General features: G+C 64.7%; 8 protein-coding genes across 8 annotated transcripts; 4 read left to right on the top strand and 4 right to left on the bottom strand.

The window, feature by feature from the left end:
* Positions 1-154: 154 nt before the first annotated feature.
* Positions 155-1,702, top strand: Q8F55_000539 (uncharacterized protein; the record flags this gene model as incomplete). The annotated part of the gene is made up of 3 exons (XM_069349191.1): positions 155-284; positions 325-1,067; positions 1,280-1,702. 3 exons carry the CDS (start codon positions 155-157, stop codon positions 1,700-1,702), a joined length of 1,296 nt encoding a protein of 431 aa, XP_069212735.1.
* Positions 1,703-2,443: 741 nt separating this feature from the next.
* Q8F55_000538 (uncharacterized protein) lies at positions 2,444-3,921 on the bottom strand (the record flags this gene model as incomplete). The annotated part of the gene is made up of 4 exons (XM_069349190.1): positions 2,444-3,138; positions 3,225-3,411; positions 3,472-3,716; positions 3,792-3,921. The coding sequence occupies 4 exons, from the start codon at positions 3,919-3,921 to the stop codon at positions 2,444-2,446; spliced, it is 1,257 nt and encodes a 418-aa protein (XP_069212734.1).
* Positions 3,922-7,605: 3,684 nt separating this feature from the next.
* On the top strand, positions 7,606-11,064 carry HOM3 (Aspartokinase; the record flags this gene model as incomplete). The annotated part of the gene is made up of 4 exons (XM_069349189.1): positions 7,606-7,781; positions 7,829-8,333; positions 8,387-8,482; positions 8,530-11,064. The coding sequence occupies 4 exons, from the start codon at positions 7,606-7,608 to the stop codon at positions 11,062-11,064; spliced, it is 3,312 nt and encodes a 1,103-aa protein (XP_069212733.1).
* Positions 11,065-11,399: 335 nt separating this feature from the next.
* SRP40 (jun-like transcription factor) lies at positions 11,400-12,701 on the bottom strand (the record flags this gene model as incomplete). The annotated part of the gene is made up of 3 exons (XM_069349188.1): positions 11,400-12,304; positions 12,343-12,639; positions 12,686-12,701. The coding sequence occupies 3 exons, from the start codon at positions 12,699-12,701 to the stop codon at positions 11,400-11,402; spliced, it is 1,218 nt and encodes a 405-aa protein (XP_069212732.1).
* Positions 12,702-13,214: 513 nt separating this feature from the next.
* Q8F55_000535 (uncharacterized protein) lies at positions 13,215-15,317 on the top strand (the record flags this gene model as incomplete). Its single annotated transcript, XM_069349187.1, has 8 exons — positions 13,215-13,336; positions 13,420-13,450; positions 13,486-13,536; positions 13,589-13,652; positions 13,690-13,743; positions 13,778-14,006; positions 14,044-14,769; positions 14,807-15,317. 8 exons carry the CDS (start codon positions 13,215-13,217, stop codon positions 15,315-15,317), a joined length of 1,788 nt encoding a protein of 595 aa, XP_069212731.1.
* Positions 15,318-15,399: 82 nt separating this feature from the next.
* Positions 15,400-17,129, bottom strand: Q8F55_000534 (uncharacterized protein; the record flags this gene model as incomplete). Its single annotated transcript, XM_069349186.1, has 3 exons — positions 15,400-16,031; positions 16,064-16,835; positions 16,869-17,129. The coding sequence occupies 3 exons, from the start codon at positions 17,127-17,129 to the stop codon at positions 15,400-15,402; spliced, it is 1,665 nt and encodes a 554-aa protein (XP_069212730.1).
* A 458-nt stretch (positions 17,130-17,587) lies between these two features.
* Positions 17,588-18,785, top strand: Q8F55_000533 (uncharacterized protein; the record flags this gene model as incomplete). The annotated part of the gene is made up of 7 exons (XM_069349185.1): positions 17,588-17,646; positions 17,685-17,814; positions 17,868-18,025; positions 18,143-18,171; positions 18,270-18,314; positions 18,348-18,396; positions 18,473-18,785. The coding sequence occupies 7 exons, from the start codon at positions 17,588-17,590 to the stop codon at positions 18,783-18,785; spliced, it is 783 nt and encodes a 260-aa protein (XP_069212729.1).
* Positions 18,786-18,964: 179 nt separating this feature from the next.
* Q8F55_000532 (uncharacterized protein) lies at positions 18,965-19,843 on the bottom strand (the record flags this gene model as incomplete). The annotated part of the gene is made up of 3 exons (XM_069349184.1): positions 18,965-19,343; positions 19,391-19,569; positions 19,604-19,843. 3 exons carry the CDS (start codon positions 19,841-19,843, stop codon positions 18,965-18,967), a joined length of 798 nt encoding a protein of 265 aa, XP_069212728.1.
* Positions 19,844-19,897: the final 54 nt, after the last annotated feature.

The raw sequence follows: 19,897 nt of genomic DNA, 5'->3' as shown, positions 1-19,897 counted from the left end.
GAATGCCAGGCTGCAGTGCAGGTTCGCCGCCGCCACCGCGCTCACAATGTCGTCGACATGACATTCACAACTCGATCATCCTCGTCCACCACTCTCGCGTTGCTTCGTCACACCACTCACCCGCAAAACAACAACACCCACCCCGACCCATTGCATGTCCCACACGCCCACAACCCAGTCCAACACCAATGCCAGCGGTGCAGCGGCCAAGCCGACCCTAACGGGTGTGCGCATCCGCCAGCGCAAGGGCCAGGCCAAGGCGACGGCCAAGTTTGAGCCTGAAAGTGAGTGTTGCCGTTTGCCTTGTGTATGCTGACAGCGTAGCCTTCCGCGACAGCCTCCTGCTCCACCTCGCGCTCGTCGCCACCCCGCCCACGACCAACGACCTCGTCGCAAAGCTCGTCCAGGCGGGCACGACGCTCGAGTACCTCAAGTACAGCGAGCAGCTGTTCGAGCTCCTGTTTGTCGGCGGTCTCCTCCAGCCCGGCGGCGCGTACCTCGACGACAAGCGCAGCCCGTTCTACATCCTCCAGCCGGCCGGCGGCGAGCTCGGCGACTGGCCCCCCGTCAAGGGCATTGTCGAGACGCTCCAGCGCGTCATCCAGCGCTACCGCTACCTGCAGCGCCCGCTCGAGGAGTCGTTCCTCCCCGACCTGCTCGGCTACCTTGCCAAGTGGGACGCCGACCAGCGCGCCAAGCTCGCCGAGGCGATTGCCATGCTCGTCATCGAGCTCCAGATTGCGCCCAAGGCCCTCACCTCGCTCGCAAAGGACCATGTCGTCAAGGACCAGGTCGGCCTCGACTTCCTCACAAAGTTCTTCCGCGTCTACCTCGCCCGCCAGAGTATCGACCACCTCGCGGCGACCATCCGCCGCTCGGGCCTGCGCGACATTCTCACCGTGTTCCCCGTCCAGATTCGTGACCGCGCCCACCTCGACGCCCACTTCAAGAAGGAGGGCCTCCCCCAGATTATCGACTGGTACGCCAAGGTCGCCCTCAGCGAGATCAAGGAGGAGACCATCTCGGCCGTCTCGAGGATGATCAACGACGAGGACTCGAACCAGCAGGTGAGTGAAGAGCCGAGCGAAGCAGGAAGGGGATGCGGGTGTCGCAGAAGCTGCAGAAGCAAGCGCAGAAGCGAGACATTGGGCCAGAAGAGGAGGGCCGAGGGCCGTACCCAAGACGGCTCACGCCGGCTTGTTACGGTGTACCGGCTTCCTGCTACCCCCACCTACTTCCAGCTCGTCAAACCCAACCCGTCCACTAGCTGACCCCCCAGATCGTCGAGCACCTCAAGGCCCAGCAGGCCGAGCGCCCCGCGCCCGAGGCCGACCTCTGCGAGTGGATCTTCCTCGGCTGGATGAAGGCGTTCGACTGGACGGCGCGTGCCGACCAGCTCGACGCGAACGTCGTCGCCTTCGTCAACCGCCTCGCGCCCACCCTCGAGCCGTTCTGCAACGGCGCCAAGGCCGAGGTCGGCATCATCAACGCCGTCCAGGTCTTCTGCTACCAGGACACGCGCATCCTCAAGGCCTTCCCCCAGATCCTCAAGGTCTTCTACAACACCGACATTGTCTCGGACCAGGCCATCATCTACTGGCACCAGAAGGGCGCCAAGCCCCAGGGCAAGCAGCACTTCCTCAAGGTGACGCAGGCGCTCGTCGACTTCCTCGAGGAGGAGAGCGACGAGGACGACGAGTAATCTGTACTAGTGTCTCGCGCTCTCTCTTTGTCCTACATACGCCTATCCGTACCCGCCAAAACGCGGTGACAGAGCTCCTCACCCCGAAACAAACCCCGCCATGTCCACTCGCCCGCGCGCCCGCGCGCCGGGTCGGTCACTGGCTCCTCATCAAGTCTCCAGTGTCGCCGCAGTATGATGCTGTATAAATGCATTGGCTTTGCATCGATTGCGAGTTGCGTTGCCGCGAGGGTGGTGGCCGCTGCAGGGGGGCATTGGTGCCAAGAGTCGGCTTCAGGGGCACTGACACACGCCTACACAGCGGGCAGCGGCAACAGAGAAGCAGAAGCTGGACCTGACCGAAGCCTTCGTCAACGTGAAATTAGTTGGCGCCAAGGGTGGCGCCGTTACAGATCCTTCACTCAGTCATGCCCCTCGTCTGCGCCCACTCTGCACACAAACGTGCAACGCACCCACCAACGCAGCAATGATCGTGAATGACATGGTCTATGAAATGAGCGTCGAGTTACGTGCCTCGGAAGGCATTATGCATGACTATATACAGTGGCTGGCCTCGGCCCGTCTACATTTATTGAGCCTGGCAAAGTCCGGGTGTTCGTGTAGGGGTATGTAACATGGTGAGAGGGTGGTAGTGGTTTCCCGAAGGGAGGGAGGCGAGTGCGGTGCAATGATGGTTTTCACGACACGCGTAGTCCAAAGAACCCAAAGTCCGTAGCGAACGAGTGGGAGTGTGGGGGGCGCTTAGAAAGCAAAAGCCAGGAGTGCTCCGGCAGCGGCGAGGAGGGCGCCAAAGCCGGGAACAACGACGCTCGAAGCAGCGTTCTGCTTGTTGTTCTGAGCGTTGCCAGTCTTGGCGCTGGTCTCGGCAGACGAGACGCCAGAGGGGGTCGAGGAGCCAGCGGCGGCGTCAGCCGAGGGGGAAGCCGAGGCCGAAGTCGACGTAGGACGAGCAGTAACGGCGAGGTTGGTGTTGACCTGGCCGCCGACCGAGAGAGTGGCAAAGAGGTCACCAGTGTTGCCGACAGCGTTCTGGTACCAGTCGAGGCCGTAGGCATCGGCGACGGCGCTGACCTGCCAGTTCTGGGCGGCAAACTTGGGGTACTCGGCCATGAAGGCCTCGACGGTGGCGCTGGTGATCTCGTGCTCGAGGGCGAGGATACCGGGGCTGCGAGGGCCGTTAAGCCAGCCGTCAAGAATACCCTTGACCGACTCGATGGTGTATGCGGGGTCCGAGCCGATCTTCCAGTCGTTGGTGTCGCGGTTCCAGAGGACGGTCTCGAGGCCGAAGACAGCCTTGGCAATGGTACGGACACGGTTGTCAACGTCACCGTAAGGAGGGCGCCAGTACGCGGGAATGCGGCCACCGGTAAGGTCGGCAATCGCCTGCATGGTCCAACCCAGCTCGCCAAGGACCTGCTCGTTGGAGAGCGAGGTGGCTGTACAGTGTTAGCGGTGCATTGTGTGTGGTGAGGTGGGCGTTGCAGGGTTGCGGGCAAAAAATACCCGAAAGTGCCACACTCACTGTAGTGGTGGGACCAGGTGTGGACAGCAATGTGGCCGCCCCCGTTGAAGGCCTCCTGGGCGACCGAGGGGGCGCCGACAATGTTACCGCCGATCATGAAGTGAGTAGCACGGTTCGAGATGTTGTTGCCCTTGAGGAAGGTGTAGAGGGTCTGGGACGCATCGCCGGGGCCGTCGTCGAAAGTGAGCTGGAAGGGGTCCGAGTCAGTTTGGCTCCAGGCACAGATGTTGCAGCTCGGACGACTTACGACAAACGTGTTGTTAGGGGCGTCGAAGAAGTCGGTGGGCGTGTGGCAGCCGGCGGTGAACGAGCAGATGTCGGGGCTCATGCCGCCCTGGGCGATGTTGGGGTACTGGACGGTGCAGCAGCCCGTGAGGGTGGCCACGGGGTTGTTTGGGGGAAGCGTGATCGACTTGAGCTTGTCGAGCCACGGCTGGGGGATCCAAGTGCCGTTGGGGGGCTGGCCTTGCGGGGGGTAGTGCGTGGCAAAGTCTGCGAGGCAAGGCGGTTAGCTCGGGGCTTATCGCGCAGTGGTGGTGGTGCGAAGGGCGGGACGGACGGACTCACCAGGCGAGGCAGGGTTGGGAGGACCGTTCTGACGCTTGAAGAGGGCAGCGGCGGGAGAGTCGGCCGGCTGCATCCAAGGAGCGGCAGCGGCGATGGGGAGGGCGACGAGGGCGGCGGCGGCAGCAATCATTGCGAGCAGAGGTAGTGTAGGAAGGTGGAGAGAAGAGGAGTGGGTGATTGGATTTCAGTAGGAGAGCTGAAAGTCTGTTATTTAAACCACTATGGAAGGGGGAAGTGATTTGCTATCTCAAAGTGTCGTCGAGCAAGTGCGTGCGGCCAAGGGTGTGAGAAGAGGCTGGGCAGAGTGCTCGAGAGTGTGAGATTGGGAACGAGACAGAGAGTAAAGTGGTGTGGGTGGGTGTTGCGCACGGAAAGTATCGGCGGCGAAGGTGTAAAATGACGACGAGGAAGATGGGTCGGGGGGGAGGGAGGGGGTCAATGTGTGTTTAAGACGACAAACAAGGTGTGTGGGTGGGTGGGGGGTCGGTGGGCGTAGTCGTCGCTGCCCTTGCCCTGCCCTGGGTCGTTCTGTCTGTCGTAATAGGGCTAGGGTCTGCCGATGATGGTGATGAGGAGTCGTGCCTGCGATCCAACGACAAGGGAGAGGGAAGATGGGTCGTGTTGGTGCAGGTTGCCCGCATAGACGACCGAACTGGCTGGCTGGCTGGCTGGTCGGCTGGCTCGTTGTTGACAAGGGCGACCATCTTGCTTTCGTCACAGGGTTTCAACATTTCGGGGGCGCACCACTACGTACGTCCAACGGGGGGCGGCACGGCGGCACGGCACCCTGGCAAAGGCTACACGGCACGGCACGGCACGGCAGCGGCGGCAGGCTCGAGGGGGCGCAGCGAGCGAGTCTGTGTGTTCATCGTGTATCGCCTATTACGCCCTTTGGCTCACACGCCCTACGACTCTCCGCCCTGAACCATAACACGCAGGGCCTCCCTAATAGATTTTCTAGCTCGCACTCGATGAACGCCGATACCTAGGGAAGGGGGGCTATTTTCACTCCCCCCGACCGCTTGGCAGGTTGCGGCAGCGGCAGCGGCAGCCTCGGCAACATGGACGGACATGCGCAGGCATCGTCTCGTCGTTTGAGCAACAGTTGTGCAGGAGCTTGCATTAGTCGCGGCGAGCGGTGTTTATCACGGGCGTGGGGGGGGCACTGATGCGATGCGGTGCGAGACGTCGTCGTGTTGACGAGGAGCGGGCGCGCCCGGCAGAGCACAGGCCAAGGCCGCTCGATCTCACTGAGGCTGGACGATACAGGCTTGGCTAGCTTGGCCGCCGCCCCCCACCCACCCACCCAGCCGCCCCGTTACCCACGCCCCAATCTCACTCAATGAGCTCGCCATCCACACTGCGCCAGCTGTCGGCGCCCCCAGGTCCGATCGGGCGCACAGAAAGAAGCAAAGTTTTGGTGCTCTCTCGGGGCTCGGGGAGATTTGCGGTGGTGCTTCTCATGTAGGGTGACGGGCTCGTGCAGGCGGGCAGATCTTCGCGGGCGAGGGCCGCCGCAGCCGCAGCTGCTGGCCATGACGAAACGAGCGAGCGTCGGTAGACGTCCCGCTGCGAGGGAGGGAGCGCACAGTGACCTCGCTCGCTGCCCGTTTGCAAAACCTTGTTTGTGAGTGGGTGGGTGGGGGTGCATGACGCGAGGCGAGGTGCGGCTCGCGGCGCGCGGCGCGTCGGTTCGGTCAAATGCGACTGGCTGCTCCAGGAACCGAAAATAGGGCGTCGACGTCGACGTCGCCATCCAGGGCGCTTGCGGGCGGGCGGGCGGCGGGGCGGGCGACTAGGGCCGTAACTCCAAAGGCAGGTGCTACTTCTGAAACACCTGAGCTTGGTCGACGAAAGACGTCAACACGCGCTGCCGCCAGTGATCGCCCGCAAGACCGACCCTTGGTTAATAGACGAGCGAGCCCACTAGTGAGTGAGCACATGCACCAGAGCATATCACCTGGGCTAGGGCGGACACCACCCGCTCCGGCGGTAGCGAGCGGCAAGCAAGCGGCGACAAGGCGGCGAGTATGTACGGGCCAGAGTGGTCCGGGACGCCCGAGCAGCACAAACGCACCGCAGGAACAGCCGGCTGCGCAGCACCGTGTTGCCCGCAGGGGTGTTTGTTGGTGCAGGTGCAGGTGGTGGCGCAGTGCACTGGCAGCGGCGCCAGCCCACCAGCCCACCAGCCAGCCAGATCGAGAGCGGCGCGTGCACCGCCAGCTAGTGTTTGTTTGTGCAGGCGGACGCGCGGACAGTGGACCGCGGCATGCTCCTTCCAGCCATTGGCGAGCCGCGGCCACGACGGAGGCACAGGCCGGGGCCGTCGCTATCGTATCTTGCCAACAGCCCACCGAAGCACGGAATGTCGCGGGCCGGCCTTGTTTGTTGTTGTCGTTTCTGGGAACGCTGGGAACAGTTTCCGGAACGGAGGGGCCTTTGCTACCGCTGCGCGACGACGGCCGTCGGACGAGTGAGTCTGTTTACGCTTGTTTCAAGGAGTGCGGGGGTGCGGTGCCTTTCGGCCTCGTGCTTGCATGCTTGTTTCGCTGTGCCGCGTACACACGACCAAGCCGGGCCGGGCTGGACATTGCGCCAAGTCAGCGGCTCGCCACCCCGCGCCGGCGACTGCAGCAGTGGCCGGCGCGCTTGGTATCTTGGCCCGCCTCTCGGCCGCCACCGCCTCCAACTCAGCCGCACGGCCGCCAAAGGCAGGCCGGCTTATCTCGCCGATGCGCGGCGCGCTGGAGGCTTGATGCCAGCATGCCGAGCAGAGGAGGAGGCTGGCAAGTGGCTGTCTGCTGCGTTACCGCCCGCTGCATTCTTCGACGCGCGCCATCGGCGAATGGTCAGGTGCCGACGATTGACGCGCGGCAGACGTACGTGCTGGCGGGTGAGGAGGACAAGGGCAACGGAATGGGACAAGCTGGACAAGTAAACAGTAAACAAGTGTACAAGTTGTCCTTGTCCGAGCGACCACGTGGCGCCTGCGTGGCCAGCGCCGGCCTGCATGCCTGCATGCGCCTGCACGTCTGCAGCGCAAGCAGCGCTGCAGCTCTGCAGTGTCTATCCTGGCCTGTTGCCTAGCCAACCGTCAGAGCGAGCCAGAAGACGCCGTCGCGCCGACCGGATATCAGCGGCCGCGGCTTGTCGTCGGGCCAGGGGGCGCGGGCCGTGAAGACGGTCAGGTGTGATGGAGCGGCGTCGTCGGCGCCCACGCCGGTGCTAATCGCTAATCGACCCAAGGGCGTCTAATGAATCCAAATACTGACTGCACTAAAACTTGTAATCCAACTACAAAGGCATGTCGCGTCGCTTGCCGGGCGGGCCGCTGAGCCGAACTTGTTTGCCGGCTTGCCGGAATAACGACGGCCCGCCCAAGTCGCGAGTGCGCCGTCGGTCGCCTTACTCGCATAGTGTTGCCTCTGAGCCACCACAATCACGCCATCAAATTGGCTGACTCGTTGGGTGGCTCGGCCAATCGCCAAATCCTAATTGGCTCTTGGCCTCGCATTTGACTTCGGAATACTCCATCACTAATGCCACGTGGCTTTTTCCCTAAGATTCGGCCGATCCGATTCGTGCACCATTCGAGATTTACGACTCGAGATGTGGAGACGGACGACGAGGACAAGGCAAGGGCGACATGGGCGGGCACCGCGGCACTCGTCTCTAGCCGCGCTTACTCTCCAGACGTCCCGACACCGACACCCACACCCACACCTCTTGAATGCCCTCCTCATCTCTCAGAAATATCAAAAAGAATACAAACGCAGACAAACTACGGCTGCGACTGCAAGACCTGCCCAACAACATGGTCTCGTTCGCATCCCCATTGTCCTCGGGGCTGTCCACCCCCAGATCCTACTACGGCGATGTCGACGAGTCGCTCCTCCACAACGACGTCGGCGCAAACCTCCCATGGGTCATCCAGAAGTATGGCGGCACCTCGGTCGGCAAGTCGCTCGACTCGATCACCCAGATTGTAGAGTGAGTAGCGGCTCCCATCGCACAGAACCGTTCGCTCACGTCCCCAGGTCATACCTCAAGACAAATCGCGTCGCTATTGTCTGCTCGGCCCGCTCGACTCAGACCAAGGCGCTCGGCACGACCAACCTGCTCCTCCAGGCGTCGCGTGAGGCCCTCCAGCCGTCAAAGTCGCGCCCCGACGCCTCGGGCTACCAGACGCCATTGTATCCCAAGCGCGTTGGGAGTGGCTTCTTCAGCGGCTCGATGATCTCGTCCTTCTCCTCGCTCAAGGACGACACTCCCGCCCGCTCGTCCTCGCCCTCGCCCTTCCACCCCATCTCAGGCAGGAAGGACGACAAGAGCAGGTCTCACTCGCCGACCGACTCTGAGCCCACCACCCCGACGGGCTCCGAGCCGCTCGAGCCCCGCTTCCACCAGACGGTCGACACGATCAAGCGGTCACATCTGGACGCTGCCCGCGCCACGCTCAAGGAGGGCCCATTGCGCGACGAGCTCGAGGAGGAGATTGAGCGCGATTGCGAAGTCCTCCGCTCGTTTTTGAATGCCGCGCATGTAAGTGGCGGTGTCATGGCGATGTGGATCGATCTCGCGCTAACGCAACCCAGATCATTGACGAAATCTCGCCAAGGTCCCAGGATTCCATCATCGGTACCGGCGAGAGGCTGGCATGCAAGATTGTCGCGGCCGCCTTGAGGGATCGCGTGAGTCGACTCCACCGCCTCCCGCACAGCCGGCTGACAGACAAAAGGGTGTCGACTCGGAGCTCGTTGTCCTCGACAACATTGTCGACGCGGCTATGACCGCTGCGACCGACGCCGCTCTCACCGCCGCCGGAGACCAGGGTGTTGCCCAGCTGGGCCAATCGTTCTACGACGAGCTCGCCGTGAGGCTCGGCGAGAGATTGAAGGAGTGCGGACCCCGTGTTCCCGTCATCACCGGGTACTTTGGTGCGGTTCCTGGCTCGCTCCTCGCACAGATCGGCCGTGGCTACACCGACTTGTGTGCCGCCCTGTGTGCCGTGGGTGTTGCCGCCTCCGAGCTCCAGGTCTGGAAGGAGGTCGACGGCATCTTCACTGCCGACCCCCGCAAGGTGCCCACCGCCCGCCTCGTGCCCTCGATCACGCCCGACGAGGCCGCAGAGCTCACCTACTACGGCTCGGAAGTCATCCACCCCTTCACCATGGAGCAGGTTATCCGTGCAAAGATCCCGATTCGCATCAAGAATGTCGACAATCCCGGAGGCCCCGGCACCATCATTCTCCCGGACCAGGACTTCCCGGTTGGCCTGAACGTGCCCCCTCCGGCGCATCTCCCGAACGGCCTGCTCGACCGCATGCCGACGGCCGTCACCATCAAGGACCAGATCATTGTTCTTAACATCCACTCGAACCGCAAGACCATCTCGCACGGTTTCCTTGCACGCATCTTCGGCACCCTCGACCGCGCGGGCGTCGTCGTCGACCTCATCTCGACCTCAGAGGTGCACGTCTCGATGGCGATGCAGCACTTTTTGAACCCCCGCCGCTTGGAGCGCCTCATTCGCGACCTCGAGAAGATTGGCGACATTACCGTGTCCAACGACATGGCCATTCTCTCCCTCGTCGGCCGCAACATGCGCAACGCCATTGGCTCGGCCGGTCTCATGTTCGCGTCGCTCGCCAAGGCCGAGGTCAACATCGAGATGATCTCGCAGGGTGCCAGCGAGATCAACATTTCGTGTGTCATTGAGAACAAGGACGCCATCAAGGCCTTGAACATTATCCACGACTCGTGTCTCGCCATCCCCGCGCCTCCCGCGGCAAACGGCGACGCTAACGGCGGACCCAACGGCTATGTGCACACCAAGGCCCTCACCGTCGACACTGTCAACCCCGCGGTTCTCAACGTCGAGTACGCTGTCCGCGGCGAGCTCAACACCAAGGCCGAGCTGCTCGCTACCAAGCTCGCCGATGGCGAGAAGCTGCCGTTTGAGCACATCACCTACGCCAACATTGGCAACCCGCAGGAGAAGGAGCTCAAGCAGAAGCCCCTCACCTACTGGCGCCAGGTTGCCTCGTTGGTCGAGTACCCCGACCTGCTCAAGCACCCATTGGCCAACGAGCTGTTCCCTGCCGACGCGCTCGCCAAGGCGACGCAGCTCCACGAGGAGTTTGGCTCGGTCGGTGCTTACACTGGCTCCAAGGGCTCGCTGCCCATCCGCCAGCGCGTCGCAAAGTTCATCGAGGCGCGTGATGGCTTCCCCGCCGACCCCGAGCACATCTACCTCACTGGCGGTGCCACCCCCGGCGTGTGGATGATCCTTGGCCTGGCTCTCCGCCCTGGAGACGGAGCCCTCATCCCCCGCCCTCAGTACCCCGTGTACACTGCCTGCCTGGCCCACCTGCACGCCGTGCCTGTCTCGTACAGCCTGAACGAGACGGAAGGCTGGGCGCTCGACCTCACGTCGTTGAAGAAGGCTATCGCCCGCGGCCGCAACGACCTGTCGATCAAGACGCTCAAGGCCTTGGTCGTCATCAACCCCGGCAACCCCACCGGCTCGTGCCTCTCCGAGGAGAACATGCGCGAGATTGTGCAGATCGCCTACGACGAGTCGCTCCTCCTCCTCGCCGACGAGGTCTACCAGACCAACGTGTACGAGCCCGAGCGCAAGCCATTCATCTCGTTCAAACAGATCCTGCGCTCCATGCCCGAGCCGATCGCGTCGTCGGTCGAGCTCGTCTCATTCCACTCGATCTCCAAGGGCGTCAGCGGCGAGTGCGGCCGTCGCGGCGGATACATTGAGACGGTCAACCTCGACGCGGGCGTCGAGGAGCTTCTGCTCAAGATGGCGTCGATCTCGCTCTGCGCGCCAGTGTCGGGCCAGATCGGCGTCGACCTGCTCGTCTCGCCCCCGCAGCCCGGCTCGCCCTCGCACGAGCTGTTCGTCAAGGAGTCGCGCGCCATCCACGAGGGCATGCGCGACCGCTCGGCCTACATGTGCAAGCAGTTCAACGCGCTCGAGGGCGTGTCGTGCCAGCCGGCCGAGGGTGCAATGTACCTCTTCCCGCAGCTCACGCTGCCGGCGCGCGCGATCGACGCGGCCAAAAAGGCCGGCAAGGAGGCCGACGTGTTCTACGCCCTCGCCCTCCTCGACGCGACGGGCATCTGCACCGTCGCCGGCTCTGGGTTCGGCCAGGAGGACGGCACGTACCACCTGCGCGTGACGACGCTCGCCCCCGGCGTCGAGGACATGATGGCGCGCATCGCCAAGTTCCACGCCGACTTCTTGTCACAGTATGCCTGAGCCCACCAAGGTGGCGACGGCGACGGAAAACAGACGACACATTTCAATGTGTTTCGACATCCAACTGTTGTAACACGTCTTGATCATACGGTTAGTGTTTCACGCAGAATTCTATGCGTGGTCGACATCCAACTGTTGTAGCACGCATCACACAAAAGTAGCTTCTTGCAGCGGCCGCTGCTGGATAATAAACCCATTATGCATTCATTACCCACGGCGAGCGTGAGCACGAGCGCAGCGAGTGTGAGTGTTGTCGCCAGCCAGCACCCCGCCGTCCAATCTAATATGCATTGAGCCGTACAAACATCCGAGCGAATCCAAAATCTATGCGCCACCTAGTCGTCAAACTTGATCGAGTGCGACGCGAGGGTGATGTCGCCGCCGGCGTACGACCCGCGCTTCTTCTTGTTCTTCTCCTTGCGGAAGCCGTCGCCGCGCGTGACGATGAGGTCGCGGCTGGCGCGGGCGCCAAAGTCGTTGGGGTTTGCGCCGTTGCGGATGTGCGCGTCGAACGAGTTGTCCATGAGGCGCTGGTCGTGGAAGCTCACATTGTCCTGCTTGATGCGCTCGAAGCGCTGGCCCTGCCCGCGCGCGGGCTTGCCGCCGCGCGGCGTGGACGAGCCCGACGCCGACGCCGACGGGTTGAACTCGGGCGCGGGGGAGGGCGCGCTGCTGGTCGTGGCAGAGGTCGTGGCAGAGGTCGAGGCCGACGACGCCTCCACCTTGCGCTTCTTGGCCGGCTCGTCGTCCGAGTCGGACGAGGACGAGGTCGACGGGCTGCGCGCGCGCTTGGCGCCCAGGCCGAGCTTGGGCTTGTCCTCCTCCTCGGACTCTGAGGAAGAGGAGGATGACGAGGAGGAAGAGGAGGACGACGACGAGGAGGATGACGACGAGGAAGAAGACGAGGACGAAGAAGACGAAGACGAGGAGGACGACGACGAGGAGGACGACGACGAGTCGCTCTCGCTACCGCTGTCGCTGTCGCTGTCCGAGCTCGAGTCCGAGCTGCTCGACGAGTCCGAGCTGCTGCTCGAGTCCGAGTCCTCCTTGGCCGGGTCAGGCAGAGTCTCGCTGCCGCTGCTCGACGTCTTCTTGTTGCCCTTGCTCGAGCCGGAGCTGGACGAGCTGCTGGAGCTGGAGCTAGAGCTAGAGCTCGAGCTCGAGTCAGAGTCGCTCGAGCTCGAGCTGCTCGAGTCCGAGTCGGGGAGGGGGATGTCCTTGGGCTCGGTGGACTTGGAGACTGCGATGTTAGCTCAAATCTCACGAATGTCAGCTCACCCGCTGCCTCGACCTTCTTGGCGTCCGAGCTCTCGTCGCTGTCGCTGTCCGAGTCGCTCGAGTCCGAGTCAGAGTCAGAGTCCGAGTCAGAGTCCGAGTCCGAGCTCTCGCTGTCGCTCTCGTTGCCGCTGTCCATGTCGACGTCGGCGTCGGCAGCGGGCGCAGCCGCCGCCCACGCCTTGAGCAGCTTGCCCTCGGCCTCGGGGGCGATGGCGACGCCAGCCTCCTTCTCGAACGCCTTGGTCGAGCGCGTGAAGCCGCGCGCGACGAGGTACGAGAGCACGGCGGTGTCGAGGGCTGGGGTGTGAGCGTGGCCAACGCACCCAGAAGCAGCACTACTCACCCTTGTTCTCTGCCATTGTGATAGATTGTTGTGGTCGTGTGCAGTTGCTTGCTTGGGCCGATAAAATGCGCCCCGCACGACACAATAGACGGCGCCGTGGTGCTCAAAGTGGAGGTGGACTGTGGAAATTTCTTTATCTTGTGGTCATTTGTCGCAATTTATCCCATCGGGGATGTGTCATCACGTGACGAGGCACGGCTAGATCCCCATCGCCGGACCTGGCGGGATGAGTGTTGGACTGAGATGCTGGTCGGCCGGCCGGCTGGCATCCCGCCCGCCCGTGGATGCTGGGTGGGTGGGGTGGGGTATGCATGTTGCAGTTGTCATTCACCCTTTACTCTCTCCCCGTCACTCGCCCACACACGACTCTGTGCAAGGCTACTCACTCCCCAGGACCCTCGTACGCGTCCCCACCCAGAGCACACACCTGTCCGTCGCGGCCGCATCACAGCGCCGTCAGCCATAGCACCCCGCGCGCGCGCGCTCGTACCGTACCCCAAAAGTCGAAACCCACCCCAGCGTCATCACAATGACCTTTGGCTTCTCGCACAAGCCGCTCGTCGCGCTCGCCGGCAGCGCCATCACCTCGTTCTACCGCAAGATCGAGGTGTACGGCGCCGAGAATGTGCCCGATGAGGGCCCGATCATCTTGTGCGTATGCTGCGCCGTGGCGGCCCGGTGGCGACGCGTCGCCACGCCCCCGTGGCCGAGATGACTCGAGCTGACGCGTCCAGCGCGTGCACCCACACCAACATGGCCATTGACGTGAGGCGAGGCGAGCGCGCAGTACTGACGTCTAGCCTGCCATCCTGTCAAACACCATCCCCCACAGGCACATGCTCCACTACTGGGTGAGTGGAGGGCACAATGTGGGGCCGAGACGGCGCCGCTGACATGCCCCAGGTCAAGGACTCACTGTTCGCCAACCCGGCGATGAAGGCCATGCTCACAAACGCGGGCAACATCCGTGCGTTGGCTGGCTTGGCATGCTCTGACCGCCACAGCTGTCGACCGCAAGAACAAGAACAACCAGCTCTTGTTCCGTGGCACCTTTGAGGGTGAGCTCAGCCTCGCCGAAGGAGCTAACAGCAGCCCTGGCTCAGGACGAGTGCATCGGTGTGTTTCCAGAAGGAACATCACACACCGAGCCCCACTTGATCCCGCTCAAGGACGGCACGTCGTGGACCGCGCTCGAGTACCTCGTCTACCTCAAGGGCGACTCCGAGTCGGGCGGCCCTCGCAAGGGCAAGCCGGCGATCATTGTGCCTGTTGGCATTGCGTACTGCGATAAGACCAAGTACCGCAGCCGCCTCGCTGTCACGTGGGTGCTTGCAGCGAGAAGCATGCTGACTCTGCAGCTATGGCCCACCCCTTTCGATGGACGCGTACCGGGACCAGTTCCTCAGCTCGCAGGAGGGTGCCAACAAGTTGGCCGTCAAGCGCCTGACCGCCGACATGTTCCTCGAGTTGCACAAGATGACGGTCAACGCGCCTGACTGGGATACTGCGTTTGCCGCGCAGATGGCACGGCAGCTGCTGTGGAAGTACGAGGACGATCTCGCGCTTGCCGATTATGTCGACGTGGGACAGACCCTCGTTGACCTCTTCGCGACCAAGGGCAACGAGAAGATTGACCAGCTCAAGAGCCTGCTCGTCACCTACCGCGACCTGCTGTTCTCGTCGAGGCTGTCCAACTATGACCTCACCGACCTGCCGCTTCCCAAGTCGCTGGACCCGTCGCGTCCCACGCCCCTTCCTGGAAGGTTGCGAACGCTGGCCATTCTGATCAAGGACACGATTATTTGCCTGTTCCAGTTCCCGCTGTTCATTGCGCCGTTCATCTTCAACCTGCCGGTGTACGCCATTGGCACGTGGGGCGCCAGCCTCGCCGAGGACGAGATCGAGTCGCAGGCGCAGAACAAGATCTTCCTCGGTCTGTTCCTCAGCTTCCTGACCTTCCCTATTGCTTTCTTCATCTTTTTCTGGCTCTTCTGGTCGGTTCCTTTCGGGTTTGTGTTTGCTGCCGGTGCCGTCTGGATCCTGTCGCGGTACCATGCCGCTCTGATCGACGCCAACTACTCTGCGTGAGTGTGCCTTGTACGACCTGGGCTGACATTACAGGCTCAAGAAGCTCATTGCCGCTTGGCGCGTTCTTGTCGGCGTCTGGCTCGGCCCAGGTGTTGAGATGTCGCTCAACCAGTTTGTCGACAGCGCTGCGTCGTTTGCGCCCAACCCTCCTGCTGTGGCGGGCCTGCCGCCGGGAACGCCCAAGGAGAAGTGGACCAAGCCCAAGCACCTGCCGTCGCGCGTGCTCGTGCGCCACGTCCTCCGCACGCGTGTGCAGGCCGCGCGCGAGCTGGCGGCTGTGCTGCTCGAGCTCGAGGAACAGGACGTGCGCCTCAAGTCGAGCTACTGGCTGGCGGAGCGGTACGGCGGCGAGGTACTCAACGTCGACCACTCGGACAAGGTGCCCGAGTACGAGCGCCACTGGCCGCAGGGTGGGCGTGGCGCGCGCGAGGTTGTCGCGTTCCTGCGTGGCCGCGGTGCGCGCTTCGGCTCTGCTCGGGACGAGCACTGGGCTGCTGCGCTGAGCGGCGACGAGTCGGACGGCAAGAACGGCAAGGCAGAGTAGGCGGGTGCGCGGGCAGTAGTCAGCGTGGTCGTGCAGCAGCTAGATGTAGCTCGTCCGTGTTAATCTTGATGCATCGGCGTTCCTACTCCACCACTGCGACGCCATCGTCGAGCCGGAGCACGCGGCCGTGCTTCCAGGGCACCTCATCCTCGTAATGCGACACGACGACGACGGCCTGCTCCTTGCCCTCTGCCTTCATCTCTGCCCACTCCTGCGCCAAGAACGCACGGCACGCCTCCCAGATCTCCTCGTCCATGCCCTGCGTCGGCTCGTCGAGCACAAGCAGCGGCGGGCGGGACACGACAGCACGGAGGAAGAGGAGCAGCGCCTGCTGTGGCGGGGTGAAGTGTGCGAACATCTGCCTGCTGAGCTCCTTTGCGCTGGCGTTCGTCGGGCGGCCGGTGCGCGACTTGGCGAGGTGGGGCCTGAACGCGTCGAGCAGAGCCAGCACGCGCGCCTTCTGCCCCTCCGTGAGCTTGCGGCGCGAGAAGACGCCCTCGAACCCGCTGCCCACGGCGTCCTCGGCATCGAGGCTCATGTTGCGCGGGAAGGCCGCAAACACCTCGGGGCTCGTGTGCCCGATCAGCGCGCGGAGCACGGGCGTCGGCGTCTCCCTGCGCGGCTTGCCGAACAGCGTCAGCGCCTGCGCCGGGAGCGCAAAGCTGCGCGGGTGGTGTCCCAGCAGCACGCTGAGCAGCGTCGTCTTGCCCGACCCTGCCGTCAGCGCCGTCGGGCTTCCCACCCACCGTTAGAGCCCTGCAGGTGCCACCTGTCGCCGGGGCGGATGGCCCAGCTCACGTCCTTGAGCACGCGGCGCGCGCCCTCGGCGTACGAGACGTTCACGCCGGCCAGCTCCGCGATCGGCTCGGCGCTCGAGGGCCCCTCGGCCTCGGGCACGGCCGCGTGCGCCTCGTCCCCGCGCGCCGCCCTCCGCGCCTCCCACTCGGCCCGGGGCCCGGCCCACACGTCGCCCCCGCGCACCTCGAGCACGTCGGTCACCCAGGACGCGAGCGTGTCGTCCCCCTTGTCCCTTAGGACGAGGAGGATGCGGGGCTCGTCGTCTGCGGCATTGAGCTCGCCGAGCAGCCGGTCGACGCGCGCGCGCGACGCCACGTCGAGCCCCGCCATCGGGTCCTCGAGGACCAGGAGCGCCGGGCGCGCCATCAGCGCCGTGGCTATGCGCGCGCGCCGCGTCTGCCCCGAGCTCAGCGCTATCGCCGGCACGTCGACGAGCGCCTCGAGCCCCATGTAGGCTACGGCCGCGGCGATGTTGGCCTGTGCCTGGTCCGACGTGCCGAACGCGGCTGCGAGCTTCTCGCGTAGAGTGAGCTTGTCCTCCTCCTGCAGGGCGCCGTAGCGCGCCGTGTAGTCTGTAAACTCGCCGGTGGTGCTCGGGCGCGCGAAGGCGAGGTAGCGCACCGCGCGCCAGTCGTCGGCGCTTGCGCGCGCGGGCGGCGGCAGCTCGTTGACCGGCAGCGCGGGGGAGGGCGGCAGGATCCGGTGCCGGCCGAGGATGGTCTGGTGTCAGCCTTGGCCGGGGGGGAAGCCTACCTCGACGGCGAGGCGCCGGCCCTCGGCGTCCCCGACGATCGCCCACCCCTCGCCCCCGTCGCTGCGTACGCGCCAGCCCGAGGCCGGGAAGCGCAGCAGCGCGTCCTGCGCCGCCGCGTGCTGCGCCGAGCCGAACGGGTGCACCGTCGCCGCGGGCGGCAGCTGGACGTGGGGGGCTGGCTTGGGCGCCGTGCTCAGCCAGCGGGTGGCGCGCGGCGCTCGCAGCAGGGGCCGTGCGTGCCGTAGTAGAGTCGTGCGCATCGTTGTTGGAGGCGGCGCGGCTGGGAAAGGGCGAGTACATATAGACAGAGCCGGGAGTCGGGAGTCGATTCAACCTCGTCGGCGGCCGAGCGACGCGGCCGAGATGAGATAGCCCGCGCCGAGCATGCAGCGGTGCCGGCGCCGGCGCCGGCGCTGGGGCTACTTTTGGCTGCGTGTGGGCAGGTGGGTGCTGCTGCCAAGCACGCCGAGCGAGAGCAGCGAGCAGCGAGCAGCAGCGCGCATGTCGGCTGGATGTAGACTGCGGCGCGCGGCGCGACGGCTTTGTCGGGCCGCCGCTCACGTCGCGTGCCGCCGCACAGTGAGCCCGGCCGGCCATGTCGTCGCGGCAGTCCAGTCGCGGGCACGGCGGCCAACACTCGAAACTACTAGGTCGCCTCAACAAAACACTGGACAGTCTTTACAACCTTCCTCGTTCCCCTCCTCCCTCCCCCACTACAATGCCGCGCCGGCGCATCCCGCTCGAGGTGTGCATCGACTCGCTCGACTCTGCGAATGCGTGAGTACTGGCGCGTTGCCCGCCTGACAACGCCGCAGCGCCGCGCCGCTCCTCGCCCCAGGCGACCGCTTCGAGGTCTGCTCGTCCCTGCTCGCCGGCGGCGGCCTCACCCCCAGCATCGGCCTCGTCCTCGTCCTCAAGGAGCTGTACCCCGACATTGCCATCTTCGTGCGTGCTGCTCCCCGCGCCGCCGCCCGGCCCGCCCGGCTGACATCCCGCAGGTCATGATCCGCCCGCGCTCAGGCAGCTTCGTCTACACGCACGCCGAGGTCGAGATCATGGCGGCGGATATCAAGGCGTTCCGCCAGGCCGGCGTCGACGGCATCGTCGTCGGCTGCCTCCACCCCGACGGCGAGGTCGACATGGAGACGACCCAGCTGTGAGTTTGTTGGCGAGCCAGGCGTCTTGGCCCCGGAAATTCGGCGCCGCGGCCCTACCCGCCGCCCTACCAGCGCCGCCAAGCGCAGCGGGCAACGAGCACGAGCTGACCCGATAGCCTCGCCGACGTCGCGGAGCCACTGCCAGGTACGTTGCGGACAGTGCCCGGTCGCCAAGCGCAGACCCCCCTGGCGGCCGGTTACGTCGTGCGGTCGCTTGGCCCGCACCAGCTCACCCACACCCAGTAACCTTCCACCGCGCGTTCGACGTCACGCCAGACTGGCAGCGAGGTGGGTGCAAGCACCAACAACACTGACCCGCAGCCGCCGACGACATCTCGTCCATCCGCGGCATCACGCGCATTTTAACCAGGTGAGTGAGCCCCGGCGAGGCCCCGCTTGCCCCGCGCCACCGCCCACTGCGCCCACTGCGCCGCTCACACCCCCAGCGGCCACGCGGCAACCGCCATCCAAGGCGCCGCCGAGCTCGACGCCCTCTTCCGCTACGTCCCACGGCACATCACCGTCACCCCCGCATCCGGCCTCAACGCCGACTCGCTCGCCGAGCTCTGGCGCCGCGCCCCGCTGATATCCGAGGCCCACCTCTCAGCCAGCGGGCCATATAACCCCGGCCCGACGCCGACCCTCGCCCGCGGTGTCGCCCTCGGCTTCGGCTCGGGCGACGAGTGGCGCTTGAATCCGCGCAAGCTCGAGGGCGTCGTCGACCTGTGCGAGCGCTACGCCGAGCGCCACGGGCCATAACAACGGCTCGGGCCACAACGATGCGTTGCATTCTTGGGCTAACGCTGTGGGTATACTTGTACAATGACAACAGTTATGCAGGGGTTTTCATGTGATGGGGGAGAGCGATTGCGGGGGACCCGGGAGTGCAAGAAAAACGATTGAGGACCCAGGAGTGATGGAGACTCAGGAGTGATGGACTATGAGGAGAAAGTCGGCTTCTTGGGGAGGGACGCGAGGCCGCGTTGGAAGGCAGCGGTCTGGAACGGTTCAGCCCGTGCAGCTGCACGGGTGTTCGTCGAGTCGGGGGCGGAGCGCGGGGGTGGGGAAGGCGATTTTGGCCGCTCACTGGCCTCGGTGTCGTCGGCCGGAGGTCGAGCGTCGGGCTGGGGGCTGGGCTCGGCACTAGCCTGCGCACTCGCAGCAGCGCTCGCAGCCGCGACCGCCTCGGCGCCGAGCTCGCGCTGAATCTCAGCCTCGAGCGCCTCGGCCTCGGCGCGCTCCGGCGTCGGCGAGCGTCCTGGGCGCTGGGCCATGGTCGCGAGCTTTGCCTCCATGGCGGCGATCTGAGCCGCTGCGCTGGTACGTCAGCCGGGTGTCCTGTGCTATCTATCCACCCAACCCACCTCTGCGGCCGCTGCCGCGACTTGAGGAGCGAGAGCGCCGTCGGCTTGGCGGCCTCGCCCACGCGCCGGCTCTTGGGGTACGCGAGGTCCTCTGGCGGCGCGGCCGTCGCGTACGTGACCACGAGCTTGCGCCCGCGGAGCAGGCGGTCGTGCAGCTTGACGAGCGCCTTGAGTGCCGCCTGGGGTCAGCTCGATGCAGCGGAGAAAGCTCACATCCTGCGAGGCAAACTCGATGAACGCGTACCCCCGCGGCTTGCCCTTGAGCGGGCCAGACTTGTGGAACATGAGATCGAGCTTTGTGATCTTGCCAAACTTGGAGAAGACCTGCACGAGCGTGTACTCGTCGACCGCGGGCGCGAGGTTGCCGATAAACAGGCGCTCGGGCTTGCCTGATCCCGAGGCTGGGGACGCCGACGCCGACGCCGGCGGCCGCGACGACGACGGGGTGGACATGGTGGGTTGGTTTGTTGTCAAGTTTGTCGCGGCGAGTTGCCACCTAAAGATGTC

The sequence above is a fragment of the Vanrija albida genome (genome assembly GCF_041260175.1).
Source record: "Vanrija albida strain AlHP1 chromosome Unknown contig_1, whole genome shotgun sequence".
In the NCBI taxonomy this organism is placed as follows: Eukaryota; Fungi; Basidiomycota; class Tremellomycetes; order Trichosporonales; family Trichosporonaceae; genus Vanrija; species Vanrija albida.
The sequence above is the reverse complement of the archived record's forward strand: the minus strand, read 5'-3'. Positions and strand labels throughout refer to the sequence as shown.